This window comes from Trachypithecus francoisi, unplaced genomic scaffold, assembly GCF_009764315.1.
Source record: "Trachypithecus francoisi isolate TF-2019V2 unplaced genomic scaffold, Tfra_2.0 Lachesis_group11, whole genome shotgun sequence".
Taxonomy (NCBI): Eukaryota; Metazoa; Chordata; class Mammalia; order Primates; family Cercopithecidae; genus Trachypithecus; species Trachypithecus francoisi.
Genome location: NW_022681456.1, coordinates 54,230,490 through 54,256,276, shown reverse-complemented (window position 1 = coordinate 54,256,276; position 25,787 = coordinate 54,230,490). Strand labels below are relative to the sequence as shown.

General features: G+C 38.7%; 1 protein-coding gene across 5 annotated transcripts in view; it reads left to right on the top strand.

Moving 5' to 3' along the window:
- The window catches only part of SYT1 (synaptotagmin 1), a 605,736-nt gene that overhangs the window by 471,787 nt on the left and 108,162 nt on the right, over window positions 1–25,787 (top strand). For all 5 annotated transcript variants that reach the window (XM_033221176.1, XM_033221179.1, XM_033221177.1 and 2 more), the window contains one exon: window positions 25,174–25,291. In XM_033221176.1, coding sequence (XP_033077067.1) covers window positions 25,174–25,291 — 118 coding nt within the window. The remainder of the gene's footprint in view (window positions 1–25,173; window positions 25,292–25,787) is intronic.

The following is a 25,787-nucleotide window of genomic DNA, read 5'->3' as shown; positions in this document are numbered from 1 at the left end:
GAAGGTGGCTTGCTTTTATCTTTTTCTAATTCACTCCTTAAAATAATCCCTTTCTTGCATTTATCCCTCTCTTTTCCAGAAAGCGTATCTTTCCACCTATTTTATTGTATGTGACCGCATTAAATCCCTATAAGGAGAGAGGAATAAATTTTATTACCCCTCCTGAGTCAAGGCACTGTAATACATCTCCTCTTAGTCAATCTGTTTAACTCAGGCAACGTCAGGAACATAGAGGAAAGTCGGAAGCTTGTGTTTGGACATGCTTCTGCTCCTCTGAGAAACACTTTCACCTCAACAGTCTACAGATTTCCAAGGAAGACCTTGAGACGGTTGTTCAGGAATTGTAGCCTGTTGTTTCCTGTGCATTCAGGAAGACATGAAAGCAATTACAAATTTCTTAACAGACGATGCATAATATTAGAGATGAAGAGTCTGGCTGCGAACACTTACACCAGGGAAATTCTGCCGTGTGATTTCTTTTCCAGATCAGCACCTTGTGCTAACAGTATCTTCCTGGCATAATGTTGAGTACTCCTAAATAATGATCCAGTATAAGAAGAAAATTAAAATTTCAGAAACTTTCACTACATAGAAGAAAGAGCATGGATGTCTTTCAGAAACTTTCACTACATAGAAGAAAGAGCATGGTGCTTAACAGACCTGTTTTCTGAGTCCTAATAACGTTAGAAAAATTACCTTACAGGGCTGACCCTCAATTTGTTCATTCACAAAATGGAGATAATAACTATATTTCAGGGCTGTGAAGATAAGAAATAAATTACATGAAATACCTGGCATATAGAAGCTGTTCCATAAATGATAACCTGTTATTGACATTGACTAACATTTATTGAGCACTTCGTATATGCCAGGTGCTGTTGTTTGCACTTCATATGTATTAATCCATTAAACCTACACAACGGTCCTTTCACTTAGGTACTATTATCATTTGGATTTTCCTGATGAGGACATGAAAGTCCGCAAAGTTTAAGAATATTACCAGATCACATAGCTAGTAAGTGGTAAGCCAGACTTTTTGAACCCAGGAGTCTAACTGTAGTCTTATTTATGGCACTCACTGTCTCTAAAATCATTCTTGGGAACCTAACATCTTTCAGGCATACAGACTTAACCTCCAGTCCATTTTCGTTTCCTGCAGTTCCTTATTCATAAACCTAGGAAATATTTCTCAGTGACCCCTGGAAAAATTGCACCAACTTCACTCTGCAGCCTGTTCAATTTTACCCTCACATGCAATTGAGAAGTGTTGTTAATTTATAACAGCAACAGCTTCTTTCAGAAAGCTTTCCCGCCTAACTCTACTAATCTCACCTATAAGCGACATCATTGGCTCATTTCTCTACCTTGAATTTCACTCTGGATAAATTTAGAAGTCACCTTTTATAATTTTACACATTTTCTTTAACTTTTTCCCACAACACAAACCTGTAAGATTCTTCTTTTTTCTTAACGGCTTGCAAAAGTAGTCATATATACCTATGATTCATTTCCTTCAGCCAAATGGTCTCAAATATTCAAGGACTTCAACTACCTAAAGGCTTTTTTCAGATAATACAATTGTGCATATACTTTTTTCAGCTTTAAATTCAAAATATTTTCCCTTAGATTTTTCATATTCTCCTAGTTGAAAGATTTTTTAGGATATCTAAAATTTATGTGATTTTTTAAATGTATGTCTTTTGAGTTATTTTCTTCTTTTATTTTGCCAAGAATTAATATGCATTTTAAAGCAATAGGAATAATTTGTCCCTTTGCAGCATTTTTTATCCCTTTGCAGAATTTATCAAACAATAGTTACTACTTTTATGAAGTAGATTTCCATGGACATCTACAAACTTCTTTAAATTACAGTGTCAGTAGTAAACATGCTTTTATGAGATTCCACATGTGGAAAAAAATAACTTTTTAAAAATGTTTAGTTTGATCTCCACCCAATATGATATAATATAATAAAATTATAGGTCAAAGTCATAAATGAAAATAGTCATAAAAAATGATAAAAGTTATCTGGTGAAATTGATTAGCAATTTATGGATCATTTTTCTCATTTACATTTTTCTAGAAACTTATTAATTTTTCTTCATCAAAATGTGATGCTCAAAAGTTGAAAGCCAGAATGCCATCACAAATAAGGAGGAAAATTGTCATAGTTTAGAATGCCTAAAGTTACAATTGCATAACATATGCTGTTAAAAAATATAGCCTCTATTAGTCATTTCTCATAAAATTCTGTGATGAACTTTACATAACTAAAAATCCCTAGCATCTCATCAGGGTCACTCCAGCTGTCAGTCTGAATACATGCAAAATGAAACAAACAACATATACCTATTTTCTTTCTTTGTCTGAAAAGGATGGCTTTCATTCCAATTCACATCATACTCATTTGCAGATAAACTATATTTTTGCACTGTGTGATTTAGTGACATCACATTTTCATGCAAAGGACCACTGAATTCCCTCATGATGTTCTGATTTTCTTAACAATGAACACCAGTGAACTTTCCCCTAGGCAAACCAGATGGAAACTAAATTGTTTCTGCAGAATGAACAACTTGTGAAATCTTGGCAAATTGAATTCCAAATATGCTTAGAGATGATCTTGACTTTCTCTGTAACTCTGCCACAACATGCAATGCATTTAAGGCCTACATGGGAAATACACTAATTAATTGCATACTCTGTAAGCAGAAATGAATGAGAACAGAAGATCACTATCAAAGGAATAAAAGTCAAAAACTCTGAAAAGAAGTAATATGCAGATGGGACATCTTCACTAAGAAAGTATGAGTTTAATGTACATATTGTGGGAGGTATTCCCTTGTCATCTTTGAATTGGTTCTTTTTAACCTGTTTTGTGAAGGAGGTAACTTAAGCACATTTCTTCGCATTGTTTCAAATACGTTATTTAGCTAGTTATATGAAAATCTGAATTCAAATTCTTAATCTATGTGTCTATATTTGCTACTTCACACACTCCTACCTATACACCAAAATGGAATTAAATGGACTGTGCATGAAAAAGATTTTGTTTCTTTTTTTTTTTTTTTTTTTTTTTTTGAGGCGGAGTCTCGCTCTGTCGCCTGGACTGGAGTGCAGTGGCCGGATCTCAGCTCACTGCAAGCTCCATCTCCCAGGTTTACGCCATTCTCCTGCCTCAGCCTCCCGAGTAGCTGGGACTACAGGCGCCGCCACCTCGCCGGCTAGTTTTTGTATTTTTAGTAGAGGCGGGGTTTCACCGTGTTAGCCAGGATGGTCTCGATCTCCTGACCTCGTGATCCGCCCGTCTCGGCCTCCCAAAGTGCTGGGATTACAGGCTTGAGCCACCGCGCCCGGCCAAAAGATTTTGTTTCTATTACCCACAATCTAATTATATTATTTTCACAGTGACATTATGAAACTATCCAGTAGATGCAACATGCTTGTCGCACAAAAGATAAATTGTGCTTTCTTCTTTATTTCAAGTAAAGAATCCTCACAATTCTCATAGCATTCCTTCTACAGAGGGTTATAATTTCCCCAGATGTGAATAAAATGGTCACAGTTATCATTAGGTTTTATATCTTGTCTTAGTCCATTTAGGCTGCTGTAACAAGATACCATAAACTGGGTGGCTCATAAACAACAAAAATTTATTTCTCACAGTTCTGGAAGCTGAGAAGTCTGAGATGAAAGTGCCAGCAAATTCAGTGTCTGGTGAAGTCCGCTTACTGGTTCATGGTCTTTTCACCGTGTCCTCACATGTCAGAAGGGGCAAAGGAATTCTCTCTGGCCTCTTTTACAAGGACACTCCTCCCATTCAGGAAGACTCAGCCCTCATCACCTAATCACCTCCCATTGGCCTCAGCTCCTAATACTGTCACCTTGGGAGTTAGGATTTCAATGTATGAATTCTGCAGAGGAGACGCAAACATTCACAGCACAGTGTACCTATTCAGAAATTCAAATATGCCACCTCAACTACTATGTCATCAAGTAATGAGGGCTTTTTTGCATTTTTACAAGGTTCACTCATATCTAAATCTAAATCTAAAGAGGGTTATTTTGCATCTTTACAAGATTCAGCCACTCAATATCTTTAAAATATAATGAGGCAAAGTCAGGGAAATGCTTTTTAGAAAGGGTTATTCTACTGGCATTAAACTAGCAAGAAAAAAAAATTGGCATCTTTCATTTATAGAACAGGTTTAATTTATCAACACTTTTATATTTTGACTTGTTTATTCTTACCAGCTCTTCGTTATAAAAGATAGTAACATTATTATTTGTAAATCTAACAACAAATAACAAACCAGCCAAATTCCCAGTGTTATTTATGTATCATTTTCCAAACCTATTCATTTATCTCAAATTGTGATTGCTTTTTCTTTGTCTCCTTTACATGTTTTCCTGCCTAGTTAATTCTCCAGTAAACTTTATACATTGTCCATGACATTGCTCCTCTTCTGGAAAGATTGATACCCAAAATCCTACTTTATATTTTTACCTTTGCTTTTAATAAGAAACCCAAATGTATTTTAACTCTTAAAAAAAAAAAAAAAGGTACTGAGTATCAGCTATGTGCTAGGCAGCTTTTTCTTTTTAACATCACTATTGCCTATAGCTTAGTTTTTCATTTTTTCCTCATGGTCTTGACCAACTAATTCCAAACTTTTCTTACTGAGGTACAAACTAAGAATGACTATTTTCTCTGTCCTATGCCTTTCCCACAGTACCAAAAAAAAAATCTCTTTTGCCTGTAACTCTATATTCACCTTTAGCCATATGATGCACACTGTTAGGCAAACCGATTAAAACCTAGGACATGTTTAATGAAAGAGGGAGAAATGTGAGCAGATATTTACAGCACAATATTGCAAGTGCTATACTGAGGGTTTGGGAAGGTGTTATAGAAATGCAAAGGAAGAAGAAGGGCCAATGAGAATGGTCAGGGAAAGGCTCAGTGAGATCATAGTTAAGAAATGAGCAGGAGACCAGTAGGAAAACAAGGGAAAGGAAGTTATATCAGGCAGATGAAGTAGCATGTTCAAAGGCTTGGGCCGGCACAAGAACATGGTGCAATCGAGAACATGCAAGCATCAGCTCTCCTTGTTCTATTTCCTGCAACCCTATATGAATTTACTTTCATGTAGTAAGATTTCTGTTGTGTAAGCTTAATCTCCTTTGATATTTCTTTGATAATACTTCCATCATTTTTCTTTTTATGTTCATAGCTTTTATCCTCTACTCTGGCATCATCTTCATAGGTTGCCCTTTGTGTTCTTAAAAATCTTTTCAAGTGGGACCACCTTTTCCAAGAGCCTGTCAAGAGGTCAGGTTATGTTTAACCTGGACCCTCCCATGTCTACTGTGTTAATCCTTCTTGCTTATAAAGATTAGGAGATCCAGGAACATTCACAAAGCTGGTCTTTTTTATTTCTCATGACACATTGACACATCTAACTCACTTTTTCCTTCCCCACAATTCATTCCCCCACTCCAGGTGACATTCTTCCACTATTGATGAGTATCAAAACACCCCAAGGCTATCCCTTCAGGTGTGTTGACCTTCCTCTTTCCATTATTGTAAAGTGCTTGTGCTTAATAGTAAATTCCATTCTGCTTCCAACACTGCAAGCAGTGCTTTCCTACACTTCTGCGATTTTATTTAGGCCCCCAAGACCCTTTCAACTAGATCTTTCTTTCTGGAATCTAATGTCTCCTCTTGTCAGAATGTCCTTTCTTCTGGAACTTGGGTTTTATCCACAGAAAACCTGTTATGTTTGTCTGTTTTTCCAGCCTTTCCTTGTATTTCTTCGGTGTTTTCTTATGCCTTTCCTTGTGTTCTCTGATTTTTTTTTTTTTTTTTTTTTTGAGACGGAGTCTCGCTCTGTCGCCCGGCTGGACTGCAGTGGCCAGATCTCAGCTCACTGCAAGCTCTGCCTCCCGGGTTCCCGCCATTCTCCTGCCTCAGCCTCCGGAGTAGCTGGGACTACAGGCGCCCGCCACCTCGCCCGGCTAGATTTTTTTTTTGTATTTTTTAGTAGAGACGGGGTTTCACCTTGTTAGCCAGGATGGTCTCGATCTCCTGACCTCGTGATCCGCCCATCTCGGCCTCCCAAAGTGCTGGGATTACAGGCTTGAGCCACCGCACCCGGCCTGATGCTTTTTTTTTTTTAAACTCCCAATCCTTTCTTTATTCCTCTGTGGACTTCAAACACAGGTCTGTGTTTGAAAAGGCAGTGGTTTCCCTTTCCTCTGCAATAACCATCTTCTCCAGGCAGCTTTATCTCGGCTCTTGCTCTTTCTGACTAGCTAATTTAAATTCCTGCTATACCTTTAAATCCATTTTGAGAGAAGTATAATAATATATAATATTGATAACATTTTCCTCAGCAATAGTTTACCAACACATACACATACGCAAAATACCCAATGACAACCTCTTTTTAGGGTCCATTCATTCAAAAACACATGCCCTGTGCTAAACCTCTCATGCTACCTTGTCCTTATCTGAGACTTTTTTCCAACCACTTTCTTCTCATGTGATTTGTCGACACACATGTAAAGGACATCTCTGGCTGTTCCAGCATCAGCCAGGACTTGTTTCTGTTCTGGATTAAAAGCAGCTGGAAAGTAGAATGTCCCTGTTCACCTTGACAGCTTTCTATTCCATACTTATGTTTCCCTATCCTAATGCCAAATTTCTCTGCTGCTGTTAATGAAACTTTACTACATCATAATGGGATTTTTCAATGAAATTGCCATATGACCTATCTCCTGTGTTACAGTCCTGAAGAGAACTAACAGCCTTTGGCTTTAAATTGCTTGGGGAAATCACCGGTACCTCCTGCTTTTTCTCCCAATACAGCCTACAAAATATATCCATTTTCTCTATCATCTGAGATTCACATCAAACTCTTTATTTCTGTGGATTTGAATTACTGCAAATACGTCTCCTGGGTTCTTCCCAATTGAGCTAATAATTAGGGTCCTGCCACATAGTCCCTCTCCAGGCAAGAGCTCTCATCCATTATGAAGTAAGTCCACAGAAAAAGTCTTTCAAAATCCTTCCACTGCTTTCCCCATGATTCCTGAGTTGATTTTCCTTATCTTCTCTCTTCCTTCTGTCCTCTTCCTAATGGAAGATAAAATAGACAAATTAGCACTTTTTCCCCTTTATTCTCTTCCTCAAGCTTCCTCAAGCTTCTTTTTTTCTCCTCTATATCTTTCTCTATTTTTCCTACTGCTTTGCCTCCCTAACTACAATTCTTTGCCTTTTTTTTTTTTTTTTTTCTGTCTTCTCTCCTTTTTTAAGTGTCCAATTTGCATTTGTTGTTGTGACAGATGCCATGGCAAGCTGGAGCCAAAAGTAGAGAAGCTGGCTTTGGCCCCCTCTGACCTCCCTAACACTGCACTCATTCATACATTCATTGAGACAGGATCTCAGTCTTTTACCCAGGCTGGAGTGCAGTGGCAATCACAGTTCACTGCAGCCTCATTATAACTTCTGGGCTCAAGAAATCCTTCCACCGCAGCCTCTGGAATAGCTGGGATGACTGGCGCACACCACCATGCTGGGCCATTTTTTTATTTTTTATTTTATGCATTTATTTATTTTATTTTGGGGGGTAGAGACAGGGCCTTGTTTTGTTGTGCAGGCTGGTCTCAAACTCCTGACTTCAAGAGATCTTCTGCCTTAGCCTCCCAAAATTTGGGAAGTACAGCACCAGCCACTGTGCCCAGCCCCTAACACTCCTTTAGATAGCTCTTCTCTTCTCACCACCTTCTGTGTGACTTGCCTTAGTCTATCCCATGTCTTTTATGTCCTCCGTTTTGGTTCTCCTCCCCTCCAGTGTTGGGCCACCCTTGGCTCACAGATAGATTGTGCGCCATCTTCACTGATAGGTAAATAGACATTTACAGTCAATATTGCAGTAGACAAAACAGGTATTATTTATCCATTTTAATGGTGGGAGGAGCACATGCTCAGCGTGCACCTAGGAGCTGATTAGTGGCAGAACTCAGGTCTGCTGGGCATTCCCCACAGCTCTTCTTTTATGACAGCTCCCTGACAAGAAGGAAAACCTTCCTTGGGTAACAGCATCTCCAAATTGTGTGGCCATTCCTATTCCCTCCAGAGATTTCTTCTTGGTTACCATTGTCCCAGAACTAAAAAGAGAAAAATATTCCTTGGATAGAACAGCATCCTGGCTTCTGAGCTTTCTGTATCAAGACCCCATTTTCCCCATGATATCCTCTCAAGTTAATTAGGATGCACTAGCGGAAGTAGCTACAGAGTGACAGAACTTCAGGATACAAAGTTTTTGCAGTCATTGAGTATGATTAGTAAAAATGTAATGCTGCTCTGTCAGGAAGCCTGTGTATAAATCATTCAGATACATATCTCTGCCACTAAAGATTATGCTTCTCAGAGTTAAAAGTACTAAACAAGGACTTCTAAGGTTTATCTGCCATTGTTTTTCATGAACGCTGCAGGATCAATAGCACACTTTCTGGTATATTGCTTTAAAATGCCTCCTTTCTAACTGTGCAGGTCAAATCTGCATTGTTATTTAGAAATATATGTTGCCCATATTTCAAAATTGCTTGGTATCCACATTTACATTTACATTTTAACAGAGGATAATACTGGTTCCCATAATCCTAATCACTATGAGGCAGCTTTATCCCAGAGCCTCAAAGTCAGGTACGGACGGGAAAGTAGAATGTTTAAAAGTGAATTTGACCCAGCAAACCGAGGACATGTGGCTGACAGAGGGAGAATGTTAAAGTGGCAAAGCAAGTTGGTAAAGGCTTGTCTTTGGACACCGTCCACAAATTGCTCTCCATTAGTTTCTTTCCACTTCACATGTCCTCAGGCAATTGGCCATTTACCTGGATTCCTATTTAGCCCTCTACTGAAAGCAACACCCAAGCTATGGGGCCGACCTACCATCTTCCTCATTTTTGACCATTTCCATTGACTTAGAGAAATCGTCCATATTCCAAGAAAATGTCAACTAAAAAATTTTCTTTTCTCTTTTTCCTTTTTTGGACAGGATCTTGCTCTGTCACCCAGGCTGGAGTGCAGTGGTACAAATCATAACACACTGCAGCTTCAAACTCCTGGGCTCATGCAATCCCCCTACCTCCTACCTCAGCCTCCCAAGTCAGTGGGATTACAGGTGTACGCCACCACACTCAGCTAATTTTCTTTAATTTTTATTTTTAGCCACTTTGTTGCCCAGACTGGTCTTGAACTGCTGGGTTCAAGTGATCCTCCCACCTTGACCTCCCAACAAACTGAGATTACAGCTGTGAGCCACTACATTTGACCAACTAAAATTTCTTTTTTTTTCTCCCTCCCTCCCTGCCTCCCTCCCCCGCCCTTCCTTACTTCCTTCCATCCTCCCTCCCTCCCTCCTTTCCACCCTTCCTTTTATATTTGTGTATTATGCTTTAAGTTCTAGGGTACATGTGCACAACCTGCAGGTTTGTTACATATGTATATATGTGTCGTTTTCTTTGCTGCACCTATTAACTCATCATTTACATTAGGTATTTCTCCTAATGCTCTCCCTCCCCTCTTCCCCCACCCCATGACAGGCCCCAGTGTGTGATGTTCCCCACCCTGTGTCCAAGTGTTCTCATTGTTCAGTTCCCACCTATGAGTGAGAACATGTGGTGTTTGGTTTTCTGTCCTTGCGATAGTTTGCTCAAAATGATGGTTTCTAGCTTCAACCACGTCGCTACAAAGGACGTGAACTCATCCTTTTTTATGGCAGCATAGGATTCCATGGTGTATATGTGCCACATTTTATTAATCCAGTCTGTCATTGATGGACATTTGGGTTGGTTCCAAGTCTTTGCTATTGTGAATAGTGCCGCAATAAACATACATGTGCATATGTCCTTATAGTAGCATGATTTATAACCCTTTCGGTATATACCCAGTAGTGGGATTGCTGGCTCAAATAGTATTTCTAGTTCTAGATCCTTGAGGAATCGCCACACTGTCTTCCACAATGGTTGAATTACACTCCCACCAACAGTGTAAAAGCGTTCCTATTTCTCCACATCCTCTCCAGCACCTGTTGTTTCCTGACTTTTTAATGATCGCCATTCTAACTGACATGAGATGGTATCTCATTGTGGTTTTGATTTGCATTTCTCTGATGACCAGTGATGATGAGCATTTTTTCATGTGTCTGTTGGCTGCATAAATGTCTTCTTTTTTTTTTTTATTTTTTTTATTTTTTATTTATTTTTTATTTTTTTATTTTTTTTGAGACAGAGTCTTGCTCTGCCACCCAGGCTGGAGTGCAGTGGCCGGATCTCAGCTCACTGCAAGCTCCGCCTCCCGGGTTTACGCCATTCTCCTGCCTCAGCCTCCCGAGTAGCTGGGACTACAGGCGCCCGCCTCGTCGCCCGGCTAGTTTTTTTTTTTTGTATTTTTAAGTAGAGACAGGGTTTCACCGTATTAGCCAGGATGGTCTCGATCTCCTGACCTCGTGATCCGCCCGTCTCGGCCTCCCAAAGTGCTGGGATTACAGGCTTGAGCCACCGCGCCCGGCCAAATGTCTTCTTTTGAGAAGTATCTGTTCATATCCTTTGGTCACTTGTTGATGGGGTTGTCTGTTTTTTGTTTTTTTTTGTAAATTTGTTTGAGTTCTTTGTAGATTCTGGATATTAGCCCTTTGTCAGATGGGTAGATTGCAAAAATTTTCTCCCATTCTGCAGGTTGCCTGTTCACTCTGATGGTAGTTTCTTTTGCTGTGCAGAAGCTCTTTAGTTTAATTAGATCCCATTTGTCTATTTTGGCTTTTGTTGCCATTGCTTTTGGTGTTTTAGACATGAAGTCCTTGCCCATGCCTATGGCCTGAATAGTATTGCCTAGGTTTTCTTCTAGAGTTTTTATGGTTTTAGGTCTAACATTTAAGTCTTTAATCCATCTTGAATTAATTTTTGTCTAAGGTGTAAGGAAGGGATTCAGTTTCAGCTTTCTACATATGGCTAGCCAGTTTTCCCAGCACCATTTATTAAATAGGGAATCCTTTCCTCATTTCTTGTTTTTGTCAGGTTTGTCAAAGATCAGATGGTTGTAGATGTGTGGTATTATTTCAGAGGCCTCTGTTCTGCCCCATTCCTCTATATCTCTGTTTTGGTACTAGTACCATGCTGTTTTGGTTACTGTAGCCTTGTAGTAAAGTTTGAAGTCAGGTAGTGTGATGCCTCCAGCTTTGTTCTTTTGGCTTGGGATTGTCTTGGCAATGCAGGCTCTTTTTTGGTTCCATATGAACTGTAAAGTAGTTTTTTCCAATTCTATGAAGAAAGTCATTGGTAGCTTGATGGGGATGGCATTGAATCTACAAATTGCCTCAGGCAGTATGACCATTTTCACGATATCGATTCTTCCTATCTATGAACATGGAATGTTCTTCCATTTGCTTGTGTCCTCTTTTATTTGTTGAGCAGTGGTTTGTAGTTCTCCTTGAAGAGGTCCTTCACATCCTTTGGAAGTTGGATTCCTAGGTATTTTATTCTCTTTGTAGCAATTGTGAATGGGAGCTCACTCATGATTTGGCTCTCTGTTTGTCTGTTATTGGTGTATAAGAATGCTTGTGATTTTTGCACACTTATTTTGTATCCTAAGACTGCTGAAGTTGCTTATCAGCGTAAGGAGATTTTTGGCTGAGATGATGGGGTTTTCTAAATGCACAATCATGTCATCTGCAAACAGGGACAATTTGACTTCCTCTTTTCCTAACTGAATACGCTTTATTTCTTTCTCCTGCTTGATTGCTCTCTGGCCAACTAAAATTTCATACAATGATGGATGCCATGTTACACATTAGGGGGTGAAATGGTGTTTCATATTGTTTTAAAGGACCCATAGAGATCTAAAGCTTTAGCTAAAGGTAATAAATGGTAGAATTTCAGTTACCTCAGCACACTATAGCATAAAGAATCTTTTGACAATTTGAAAAGTGAATTTTTGGAATTCACTTTTCCCTACTCTGCACTAAAAAGTCACAGAAGTAATTATTTACAAATTCCTCTACTTTCTCTATAGTGGTCCTTTCTAATACATGTTTCTATAATGACACCTACAATTTTATGTTGAATTTTTGTTTACATGCCTGTCCACCCCAGCACTGAAAAAGCTTCTTAGGGCAAGGACATGTTTTTTTGTTTTGTTTTTTGTTTTTGTTTTTGTTTTTGTTTTTGTTTTTGTTTTTTTGAGAGCGGAGTCTCGCTGTGTCGCCCAGGCTGGAGTGCAGTGGCGCGATCTCGGCTCACTGCAAGCTCCGCCTCCCGGGTTCCCGCCATTCTCCCGCCTCAGCCTCCGAGTAGCTGGGACTACAGGCGCCCGCCACCGCGCCCGGCTAGTTTTTCGTATTTTTAGTAGAGACAGGGTTTCACCGTGTTAGCCAGGATGGTCTCGATCTCCTGACCTCGTGATCCACCCGCCTCGGCCTCCCAAAGTGCTGGGATTACAGGCTTGAGCCACCGCGCCCGGCCGAAGGACATGTTTTAATCATCCTTTGTTTCTAGCTCTTTGTAGCATTACTGGCATATTGAAAACCCAAAATAAGGGTTTGACATATAAGACTAAGCTTTATTCATTTTCTACAAGCCACAGATTGTTAAGTGGATCACTAATTATACATCTGAAAACACTGTTTAGAAGTCATTTATTTATTAGTATTAATTATTTCAGGCTAGGCTACAATAACAAATAGGCCCAAACATGTAATGGGTTCCACAAAAGAGAAGTCTATTTTTTGCTTGCTCAATAAGATAAGGAGGTTCCAGCTTTGCAGGTAGGACTCTGCTTTATTAAATCTTCAAGGATCCTGTCTCATTGAACCTCTGCTATCTTCAGCATTTCAGCATGTAGCTTCCTGTCTCATTGAACCTCTGCCAACTTCAGCATTTCAGCATGTAGTTTCCAAGGTCACTCTGAGGTCACTGTCACAGACATAGAAGAGAAAATAAATCATGGGTAGGAGTTCTGGGGGACTGGGTCTAGAAGTGATACACATCACTTCTGTTCACATTCCATTAGCTAGAACCCAATCACAAGACCACATCTAACTACAAGAAAGGCTGGGAAATGTAGTCTAGCCGTGTTCTCAGGAAGAAGAGAGTGGACTTTTGGTAAACTACAGAGACTCTGGCAGGCTCTGCCAGAGTGGAATACTCAATAAATATATTCATTCTTTAGCTTCATAAATATGTACTCATAATACAAGCGCCAGGTCATCTGCATATAAATAAAAGGGTACGATGTAAAGGAGATCAAATTCATGGAAGTGAGATATAATCAAACAATCACACAAATCAATACATCATTACAAACTAATAGATATTTCAAAAGAAGAGTACAAGGCACTACTAACAAGTCCATTAAAAGGGTCTGATCTAGTCTGATGCATCAGTTGAGTCTTCTCTAAATAAATGAATTTTGAGGAGAGACGTGAAAGATGAGTAAAAGTTAACTAAGTAAATGGGAGGGTGGCAAGAGGACAGAATGTCAAGCAAAAGGAACGGTTTATGTGAAGCCTCTGAAAGTGTAGGTGGCATGGCACAGTTAGTGATATAAAGAAGGCTTTCTCCTTGTGGCTGTTGCACAGAGGGAGAAAGAGGGATGTGATGAGGCAGAGGAATAAGCAGGAAATAGAACTTGAAGATTATTCTAAATGAAGGTAAGAATTTCGGCCTTTTAACTCAAGAGAGATAGGAGACCTACTTAAGGATTTTAAGATTTGGTTTTTTGATGTTTTGGTTTTTAGAGACAGGGTCTTGCTCTGTTGCCCAGACTGGAGTGCAGCGGCACAATCACAGCTCACTGAAGACTCAAACTCTCGAGCTCAACTGATCCTCCTGCCTCAGCCTCCTGAGTCACTGGGACTACAGGCATACACCACCATGCCTGGCTATTTTTTTGTTTTTTTGTAGAGACAGAGTCTGGCTTCGTTGCCCAGACTGGTCTCAAATCCTGGCTTCAAGCTATTCACCCTCCTTGGCCTCCCAAAGTGCTGGGATTATAGGAGTGAGATACCATGCCTGTTATTTAAAAGGTGACTCTGTCAATTGTATTCCAGGAGTCAATTTCAGGAAACCAATTAAGAGGGTATTGGAGTAATCTATATGAGAGATTATTTGATCACATGGTGAAGACAATAAAGACGGAAACAAGTGAACCTGTTGAGAGATTTTGTAATAAATAAAATCAGAACTCAAAAGAAGTCAGTGATCAACGATCAATGATAATGACCAGTTTTCTGGCTTAAGCAACCCGTTGGATGCTAGTATCATTTGTTGAAATCGAGTGAACCAGATTTGGAAGAAAGATCATAATTCAGTTTTTGGCATTTGAGTCTAAAACGAGTGTGAGATATTCAATGACGAGTAGACAGTTGGATATAAAAGTCTGGGGCTTAGAGAAAACATCTAAACTAGAGATACAAACTGGAGAATCACTTCCATATTGTAACTAAAACCATATACTGGGATAAGATTAGTTTATGAAGAAAAGATGTTAGCTCTAACTACGCCCTGCAAAAAGGGACCAAGAGTGAGTGGCCAGGGAGGCAGAGAAACTAAAATCAGGAAAGCATTGTATTACAGAATCCAAGGAAGAGAAGGAAGTCAATAAATTCTGCTGAAAGTTCATGGAAATGAGACCTGCAAAATATTAATGTTTCACTAATATGGATGGCATTTGAAATCTTAGTAGCAGTCATTTTAATAAAATGGTGGAGAGAGAAATCAATATAACATGAAAAATGGGGACAATCATTGTATCCAATTTCTTTAAGAAATTTGGCTGTGAAAAGGAGCAGAGAGACATGACATGTGTAGAAAAGAGGATAATTGAAATAGGAATTTTGTTATAATAATAGCGAACACTCACACAGTACATTTTGCGAGCCAGGACTCTTCTAACTCCTTTTTACATACTAACTAATATAATTCTACTGACTCCATCACTATTCTTCCGTTGTAGAGATGAGAAAAGTGAGGCACAATAGAGAAAGTACATTGTCAGAGGCTTAGTAGGTAATAAGAAGCAGACCTGGGAATTGAACCTGAGTAGCCTGACTATAGAGTCTATGTTGTCACAAAGTCACTGAGCAATCTTCTAAGCATATTTTAATGTTGAAGAAAAGATCTCTAATGTTATTTTTTCTTTTGTCAGTAGTAAACTATTCGGCACATACTCCCAATATTTCTATCTATCTTTAAATCAGATATACATTGTGCCATACCAACATATGATGTGTTTAATAAAACATATAAATGAAACACAATTTTAAAAATATGGGATAGAAGTAAATATAAATAGAAGGTCTAATGTTTTCTTCTCGTACTCCAATGGATTACGTTATGAAATCCACAATGAAGATAACTAAATAAGAGAGGGAAAGGAGAGGGAGAACTGAGTGCATTTACTGGTTTCGATTGCATGTGCCAAATTTCCACAAATTCCGTGGCTTAAAACACCCATTTATTAGTTCACAGTCCAGTAAAACAGAAAAAATAACCAGACAGGTAGCTCTAATAAAGTAAAATCATGGAAATGTATGATTTCCCAGCCAGAAGAACCTTCAGGACCATGTTATCCAAACCTGTTTTATAAAAACAAGGAAGGTGGGGCCCTGATGGTTAAGCAGTTGACCACATTTCACCTCCTTCAAATCCTTCTTATCCAGACCTTCCCTGGACTTCCTGTTTCAAATTGCTATCCTTATCACCCACCTACTTTACATGTTTTCACAGCACATACCTCACCAAACATGTCTTTTATTTTACTCATTTTTCATTGACTTTGCATGTCTTACTGACCACTGTGCCCAAGGGCCTAGAATAGTGCCTAGCACAGAGGAGGTGCCCAATAAATATCAGTCAAACTAAAAAATAGTGAATGAATACCCATGGTGGTCCAGTACTCTTTCCACCGCTCTCTACTGTACTTTACTGTCACTTTTTTGTTTGTTTTTGTTATTGAGACAGGGTCTCACTCTATCTTCCAGCCTAAAGTACAGTGGCACGATCTCTGCCCACTGCAACCTCCACTTCTTGAGCTCAAGTAATCCTCCCACCTCAGCCTCCTGAGTAGCTGGGGTTATAGTATGCATCACCACACCTGGCTCTTTTTTTTTTTTTTTTTTTTTCGTAGAGACAGGGTTTCGCCAAGTTGCCCACGCTGGTCTCAAACTCCTGGGCTCAAGCAGTCTGCCCGCCTCAGCCTCCCAAAGTGCTGGGATTACAGCCATGAGCCACCATGCCCGGCCTACTGTCACTTTTCAGAAGCATTTTGATTTTCTATTTTCATCCTTATTTTGATCACATCAGAATATCTGCTTTTCTGTGAATTATTATTTCTAATGGGACCACAAGTGTATCAGTTAATCAAAATATAAATTATGGATATCGTGAGGAAATTTTGAACTTCTAAATCATAAAGTGGAAATCCATTTTCCATTAAATTACATGAATTTTATACTTACAGAAGAGTAACTTGGTTTAAGCAGTTCAAGGGGTATAGTACTGTGGACATGCATTCCTGTGCTAGAACACTCACGCCCTCTTGTGGACAGGGTTCATCCTGACTTCCTGCTGAACCTTCCTTATGTCAGCCCAGGTAACGGCTCCTCCAGGACAACACATGTCCCCTGCCCTCCTCCTCCTCCCATAGACACCAGCTCTGGTTAAAAGGGAAAAGCTAGAAGGCGTGTTTTAAAGCTACATTTACATGACCAGCACATTGATTTTACAAAGAACATGCATTTGGAGTGGCTTGCAGAAATTTATTATTATTATTGGGGGGAATAAATCTCGAATTAAAGTCCCCCTCTCCTTAGTTCTGTTACTAGACCCTGGAAAGTTTCAATCTTCACCTCCTACAGCGTTTGTGCCACTTCTGTGGTACAGTCAATACATTATATTGTTACTCATCTAGGTATCCATAGAGCCTAGACTAGAACCTAGAAGAGTCTATGGTGGAACTCAGTAATTATTTTTTAATAAGAAATGAACGAATATAAACCAATGAATTATAGAGTATGCCTAAAGAATAAGCATCCAAAGATACACTCTCTCTTTCACCCGAACAATTTACTGTACATTTGTACACTAGGCCAGATTCAGTGTTTCTAGCCTGAACACATCACACAGCAACATTTCACACTGTGACCATCTGGTCCATTAGATGTAAATACCTTTTTGGCAGATACTTCAGGAGTATGAGAATAATGTGGAAATAAAATGAAGATGAAAAATACTACCACCCAAAAGATATATATATATATATATATTTTTTTTTTTTTTTTTTTTTTTTTTTTTGAGAGGGAGTCTCACTCTGTCACCCAGGCTGGGGTGCAGTGGCCGGATCTCAGCTCACTGCAACCTCCGCCTCCCAGGTTCACGCCATTCTCCTGTCTCAGCCTCCCGAGTAGCTGGGACTACAGGCGCCCGCCACCTTGCCCGGCTAGTTTTTTGTATTTTTTAGTAGAGACGGGGTTTCACCGTGTTAGCCAGGATAGTCTCGATCTCCTGACTTCGTGATCCGCCCGCCTCGGCCTCCCAAAGTGCTGGGATTACAGGCTTGAGCCACCGCGCCCGGCCTCAAAAGATATATTTAAAGCCACCCATTATCTTATTAAAATTAAAAACATGACATTGTCCTTCATATAAGTGAAGACCATCTTAGTATTTTTATTAATGGGGACTAAGCAAATGGTCTGAGTTTTCATTTGAGAGATAATTAGGTCTCCATTTGTTTGTCACCTCTAAACAAGACTCCCAACCTCAGAGAAAAATCATCTACTCATCAAAGAATCTGTTGCCAATTTAACACATAGAAAAATCTTCCTACAATTAACATAAATAGAATGTCCTTTTAAAATGTCACAGCATTAATTCAGGTACTTTTGAAAAACTCACTCAAGAGTACAGTGCTTCCATCAAATGTATGAGCTTAGCCCCGTTTGCAAAGGTCACTGAAATGAACCCATCTTTTTCCACATAAAACGATGTATGGGGCTACAGAAGCCATTAAATAAATATTCATTTTAAATCAAGCTTTTTATTTATTCCTTGGAGATGACCTCTGTTCTAATTATCTATAATGCTTTCCAAAAAGGAAAGGTATTTTTGTCATTGTCTAGTAAATCATTAAGTTTGTGTCTATTCAGTGGCTGCATTTTTTAAAAAATAATGAAGTTATCAAGCTGCTCAGAACAAAGCTGCCTTCTGATTGTCAGCTCCATATTCTAAAAGAGCAGGTTAATTTCTCTGAATCTCACAGCTGGAACTTTTCTAACATTAACTGGCAGTTTCCACCTAGTGATCAAGGCAATTGACTAAAATAAATTACACATAAAGCTGAAATTCCTAATAGTAATAAGGCCGCTTCATGAGATAATCACACCAGCAAAAGCACTTATGTGTTGGCTGCAACCCTACAGGGTCTTGAAATTATCTTATAAAAACTGTACCTCCAGAAATGGTTTTGTTTCTAGTTTCATGACAGGGCTAATATGGCAGTGTCCATAGTACTAGGCACAAAGGAGGAGCTCCAAAAAAATTCCTTACTTGACTGGATTGAACTGGAGACACTGTTGTTAGAGCACTAACATCAGTGCTATTTGCAAAGCAGACGACTGGTGAGGTCCTCATTTCAATACAGTCAACTGACAATTATTTAGAAGCCTTTATTATGTGCCTGGAGCTAGGCATAGAAAAGCAGTATATAGTTCCTGCTCTTCTGGAGTTTAAGGTGAGTTGAGCTCACATGTAAGAAATAACTAGGGAAAAGCAATCTCTAGGCACCATTCTACCGGCTATAAAGCAATTGCTAGCAGAAATCCAAGTGGGCTAAGAATAGTAAGGATAGTAAGGAGGGTTTGGGTTTTTTTGTTTGTTTGTTTGTTTTGGAACATGGACTAGGGCTTAATGGTTAGGAGTAATTTGATTAGGCAGAAGGGAATAAAAGCATTGCAGATGGATTTTCAACTAAGCAAAAGTCTGGTAACTGGAAGGAATATAGCTCACAGAGAAACAGTGATTGCTGTAGCAAACTTCCCAATCTTTGTACCATCTTCATGACCAATGCATTTATTAACTGGGCTGAAGGGAGTGTTGATGGCTTATATCTCATAACTGAGTTCCCCCTTCCTGGCATCACCCTCAGCTGAAAAGATGCTGACCCAAGATGTAGGAGCAGCCCACACCCAATATTTGGGGGATTCAGGATGATAAAATCTCATCGTTGTTGCCCCGGTTCCAAATATCTTTGAAGAACTCGCAATGCTCCAGAGTTCCCCATAGAATTGACTGAGGCCTTTGATGTAACTGTATCACAGCCCAACTTCTCCTTCTGTGTAATCCTGATTCCCTCACTCCCAAAGGGGGCTTGATCTAAAGGACACACCCCTATAAACCTCATGTTGAAAATCTGCCTGAGTCTGCTTGCTCAGAGAACTGAAGACAAACGAAGATGCTGCAAAGACCAACCTGACTTATTCAGTTGTAGGGAAGCTGCATGTTCTCATTCAATAGGCATAGACACTATTCTAATTCTGGGAACACAGCAGTAAGGAAAACAAGTCTCTTCTCTTATGGATCTGATATGGATCTGGTGAGGAAAACCTAAATAGACATAATAGAATGTCAAGTAATGACATGTACTAAGACAAAAAAGAAGCAGGGCAAGAGGAGAGGTAATGTTTGTGTTTAGGACTGCATTGGACTACATTAGATAGAGTGGCCATGGAAAAAGTCCCTAAAGAGGTAACATACAAGCAGGAAGCCGAACAAACTAATGAAACAATTCATACCAGTATCTAGGAGAATAATATTGCTGACAGAAGGAACAGCAATGCAAAGACCCTCAGATAGAAGGGTGCTTGGCATGTTTTGGGACGAGGAAGTGAAATCTGGAGAATAGTGGTAGGATACGAAGGGGTCAGATCATATCAGACCTTTTAGTATAAGGAACAGATGCTATTCTAAGTAAAAAGGGAAGATATCAAAGGGCTTTGAGTAGAATTGTCCCATGATCAGATTTCCATTTTAAAAGGATCACGCTGCCTTTTATGCAAGAAGGAAACTAGAAAGGAGCAAGAAGAGGTGCAAAGAGGCTATTATGAGGCTATTACAGAGGTCTAGGTCAGAAGTGACAATGACATGGACTTAAGGTTGCCACTGGTCATGGCTTGCCTGGGACTGAGGGTTCTCCCAGGATGCAGGGCTTTTAGATCTTAAACCAGGAGGATATTGAACAAATCAGGACATTTAGTCACCCTACTTGGACCAGAGTGACAACGCTATGAATGAAGGCATGTGGTCAGGTTCAAAATACATTCTAAGGGTTGAAGAAGCAGTGAAACAAGAGAAAATGGTTTAGACATTTAGGACAGAGGCAAAGTGTAAAACTTCTTGAAAGTCAGGAAGAGGGGTTCAGACCTTTCAAACATTCACTTGGCATTAGTATGTAGTATGCATTGGATTTTGGAGAGACTATAACTAAAGAGGTCTTTACTCAGACTATTTCAGAAAATATGACAGAAGTGTCACTAGGGCTCACACACAATGGAGCTGATAGTAAAAATGGAGGTGGAGGTGATTGAAGTGGTGGTGTTGGTAGTAGCAGAGGTCATAGTGTAGGATGGTGAAGGTGGTGGTGATAGTGGCAAGTATCATGTGGAGATGGTGGTCATATTGACGTGGATGTGGAAGTGAAAGGAAAGAAAGAAAGCCAGAAGAGGAAGGAGGAAGGAAGGAAGGAAGGAAGGAAGGAAGAGGAAGGAAGGAAGGAAGGAAGGAAGGAAGGAAGGAGGGAGGGAGGAGGGAGGGAGGGAGGGAGGGAGGGAGGGAGGGAGGAGAGAGAGAGAGAGAGAAAGAGAGAAAGAAGAAAGAAAGAAAGAAAGAGAGAGAGAGAGAGAGAAAGAAAGAAAGAAAGAAAGAAAGAAAGAAAGAAAGAGAAAGAAAGAAAGAAAAAGAAAGGAAGGAAGGAAGAAAGGAAGAAAGGGAGGGAGGGAAAAAAAGAAAAGAGAGAAGGAAGGAAGGAGAAAGAGAGATAAGAAAGAAAGAGAAAGAAAGAAAAGAAAGAAAGAAAGAAAGAAAGAAAGAAAGAAAGGAAGGAAGGAAGGAAGGAAAGAAAGGGAAAGAAAGAAGGGAGGGAGGGAGGAAGAAAGGAAGGAAGGAAGGGGGGGATCCAATCTAGAGACATTTACAAAACAAGAAATATTAGGACTTGTGGGTTAAATGAATAGAGGAAAACAGAGGGAAAGGAAATTGAGATTCGTTAGTGACCCTGACAGAAGGATGTTGGAAAGAATAGTTGAGGGGAGGGATTGGTATTAAACATTAATTTAGTTACAGATATAAAATAATAGTGGAATAACCAAGTGGATGGCCAACTGGAATATTAGTTTCTATCATTCCAGACAGCAGTGTACTAGTAAAGAAAACTCATGATTTTGAGTCAAAAGAGTTTGCCCCAGTTCCTCTCTGAGACAGCTATGTAACCTACACCCTCTGAGTCTCAAAGTCTTTATATATAAAATGGACATAACAGTACCTAGTTCACAGGGCTATTCTAGAAAAAAAGCAGACAAAATTGTCAAGGAGCAGCAAGGATCTGATTTGGGTATCTTCTTTTTTTCTTTGCAAATTTTCCAAGAACCCTTTTAGTCTCCATCACCATAATCCCACCAAAGAAATACTTTCTTTTTAATTTAGAAAACCTTGGTTTCTAGAACTTTAGAGTGATAAATAAAATATTTATATTAAATGTTTATAAATTACTACGCAGCCATCTTTCTGCCAAACTGGCATGCCAAAACTATGAAATTAGAGTTTGATGTAAAACTCTTCATTTAAAACTATTGGGTTCTTCTAATTCCTCTATGTTGATGGACAAGAGATACAGTAAAACCTTCACATGCTAGAACAAGACTCTAGGGTCAGAAGTGCTTTTCTTCTCATCACAGAAGTTCAATGAAAGACTTCACTGAGGAAATGAAAATATTTGCTTCCAAAAATTCATACTGGCATGAGTCTTTAAATCTGATTCAGGGTAACAACACTGGCTTACTATATAAGCCACAAACACAAGCCTTGTTTTGACTGGGGCAGATTAGAACACACCTTGTGGGGATGACACAGAAGTCCAGATCGTCCTGCCATGAATGTCCTTCTTGCAGGCAGTATCAGGGCCTCCCCAGGATGCATATTCTAGGTCTTGTTTCACATGAACTTCAAGTCCCTCATCCTCCACAACATGTGAGAAACACATGACAATCATATCTGCAAATGTCCTAAATCAATTAATCTAGGATCAAACCTAGATTGGCAAAAGAAAGCTGCCCTAATTTTCAAACTTTTGGTAGGCAATTATTAAAGCTGATTCTTAGAGCCTTAGGTAAAGCAAATACTTAAACCTCCAAAAACTTCACTAACAAGACAAAGGTTAGTATAAACTGGGTATTTTCCTTGCCATTTCCTGGAAATGAGTTTTTCTCTATCTTGTTGATGCCCATAAAGGACACAAATTTCAGGAAAATCAAGGGCTAGCTTTCAAATATTTTGGAGATCCAGAAGTAATACAATGTTAAAACTTTTTGAAAAGTAACTTCAGTTAATTAATATAAACTACACATTCAATTTGGTGTATCAATTATGATAATTTTATGAGCAAATGAAATTTTACATGTTAAAGTTCTTAAACTAATGAAGCAAATGTAGATCTGTAAAGGGTGCTTTAAAAAAGCACTTTTTCATTTTTTTCTCCCAAAATGCCCGTATTTTTCTTTCAAACACTCATTCTTCCCCCATCTCATAACTTTAAAATTATAAGTAACATCACAGGTTCTCCGCTTCCAGCATGCTTTTTCAAATGGTACAAATACTCTCTTCTGAAAATAAATATTATGTAAAATATTTTACATCTCCTATGTGTCATAAGATTGAGGAATAAAAAGATATTGGAAGAAAGACATTTGTGACATTTCTCTGTTTAACACAATTGCAATGCCCCTAAATTAATCATAGATTTAGATTATGGCCCATAAAGGGAGATGTTATTTAAGAGAGAGCAGTGATGTCTGAAATCCCTAATTAGAACAGTTAGAGTAACCTGAACCTGCAACACAATCAGTTCCCCAAGGAGGCTATTGCGGAAAATAGACAGAATTCTTGGGGGGGTGGGGAAGGCCCTCCTCCTAATGAGCATTTTGAACAGCAATTTTGTTCATTTACATTTCTCTTGTCCCATACAGTTCAGATAAATTTGTCCATATTTTATATTAATTTCCATGATATTGTCTCCCATTCTTTATTTTCAGAGACTCTGAAGAGTAATTTATTCCACTAGCCTCTCCTGTTGTATAAATTAATTCCTAAGAGTGTGTAGGCACATCAGGTGAATTCAGCACATTAGAAGTAACTCTTTATTATTTATATTAATGGAAGGGGGTTATGACCTAGATAATTCAACACAGGTATTTTCTAAAGTTTCCACTTATTTAAGTTTTGAAACTGTGTGGAAAGTGATAATTTAATCATGGATCCTGTCTTCAAGGAGTTTACAGTCATGTGGGAGAATTAAGACATATACACACTAAGACAAAAACAGAGTTCTTAGTAACATAGAGATGTATGGTAAAATGCTATGGGGACTCAAGAAATGAAAGACTTGGAGCCATAAACATATATGGTGATGTCTCCAGCACAGACATTACTTTAGCAGAAAGAGACACTATTTCTCCCTCACACATTGAATGTATTACCTCTCAATTATAGATAAATTACAACCTTTCTCTTTTGAAAAATGGATATAACGAATACACCCCCCCCCCAAAAAAAGAGGGGGGAATTACATTTTCTTACCTGTTAAATTACATCTAGGTGCCTATTTCCACACTGGAGACTCTGGCTGACTTAACACGTATGTCAAGTTATAGATAAAGACACATATAGTCACAATAAGAGTATAACTTGAAAGTGCCTTAGTATATGGCCTTCTGTAGCTCATTCCTATGTTAAAAGTCTATCTGCAGAAGTCTGACATAACTGTTGCCTTCTATAGCATCGGAATTCACATTTCATTGTGGGAAACACTAAAATAAGTCCTGATTTGCCATCCTCCATGTCAAAAAGCACTCTAGAGCCTCCAGTATCTGGGAGGCTTACAACAAACTCTCTCTCTTGCACTCTCTCTCTATCTCTATCTCATGCTTATAAATGTGAATGCAAATTCTACTTATGTTGAACAATAATATAGTTCTTAATTAATCACCCTAGAAAATAAAAAACTTAAGGTAGGATAATCAGTAGGAATCTTTTCCGAAAAAATGTGAAATTCCCTATACCATCATCATTGTAAACACTTGATCAGTTGTTCAAAAACGCCTGAGTACAGGACTGTTGAATGTTCTTTGGGCCTACAGTATGGTATCAGCGGAATAACATGAGAAGTTATGAGATGCATTTGCATTGTGTTAATATGGATTTCCATTTTCTAGCCTGCTGCTCAGATTTTTAGGATTAGGAAAAAAAGTTAGACCTCACTTAAGATGAGTAATACTAAAAATGCAAAACCTTATCCTTTGTTACATTTCAGCTATCAAGAATTCAGAATTTCTCATCAACAAACAGAATTTAATGAAACACAAATGCAAGTCTTTTTCCCAAAAACCTAAATATAGAGTATTAGAGGTAATCCTATTTGAAATGTAAAAGGACAAAAATTTAGGTAGATTGATTAGACTAAAGTGTTAGGCTTTTTTCAAAGTTATTTAATAAAAGTATGAAAATTTTGCCAAGAGTTTTGCAGTGCTATTCAGAGCACAGACTCTCTTTAAAAGTCATGTTGTTCTCATTTCCTGCAACATTCAATTATAGATATATTTTGATGAACATTAAAGTATAGATGATATTTGTTAAAAACTGAAATAGATGGTCTTAAAAAAGAATAAAAGCTGTTACTACTCTTGATACCTTAGTCAATGAAAGGCCACTGTGTAAATGCCAATGGATCTAAAATTTTCAAATTCTAACCAACATAATCCTCCTCTTGAAGAATTTACAATATATATGTTAAAACTCTATTTACTTGTATTTGAAAAATTACTAATGCTTTCTTATTGGTTTTCTTAGCAAGAGAAATTGGGTGATATCTGCTTCTCCCTTCGCTACGTACCTACTGCTGGTAAGCTGACTGTTGTCATTCTGGAGGCAAAGAACCTGAAGAAGATGGATGTGGGTGGCTTATCTGGTAAGCCTGCGGTGTTTATTGATTTTTTTCAAATGCTGTCTCATCGTGGATACCAAATGCATGGCGCACATGCTGCGACTCCCCACTCCTTAATTGATCACAGTTCTCTTTCCTACGGAGCCTGGAAGCAGTCTCAGAATTCATCCCAACACAGTGCCCCAGGAAGCCACTCTCAATTTATAGGAATTGGCATAGAAGATGAAATCTATTTTCCTTCTTTGGAGCCAAAGTATCCATTGTCTTTTTGATGGCATTGAAAGCTGAAAATGTTTGCCTCTTTTCTGAAAGGGAGTGATTATGACAGATTATAATTTTGTTGAGCGTGGAGGGGGTTTTTGGTCAAAATTCACCCACGATATAAAAAATAATGTTTTCTCTGAGACTTATTTATTAGGTATTTGATAGCCTAACATAGTTCCTACAATACCATTTATTAAAGACATGGTATTTCAACATATATGCATAATGAAATCTCTGTTTGAGAGTGAACCCCGAT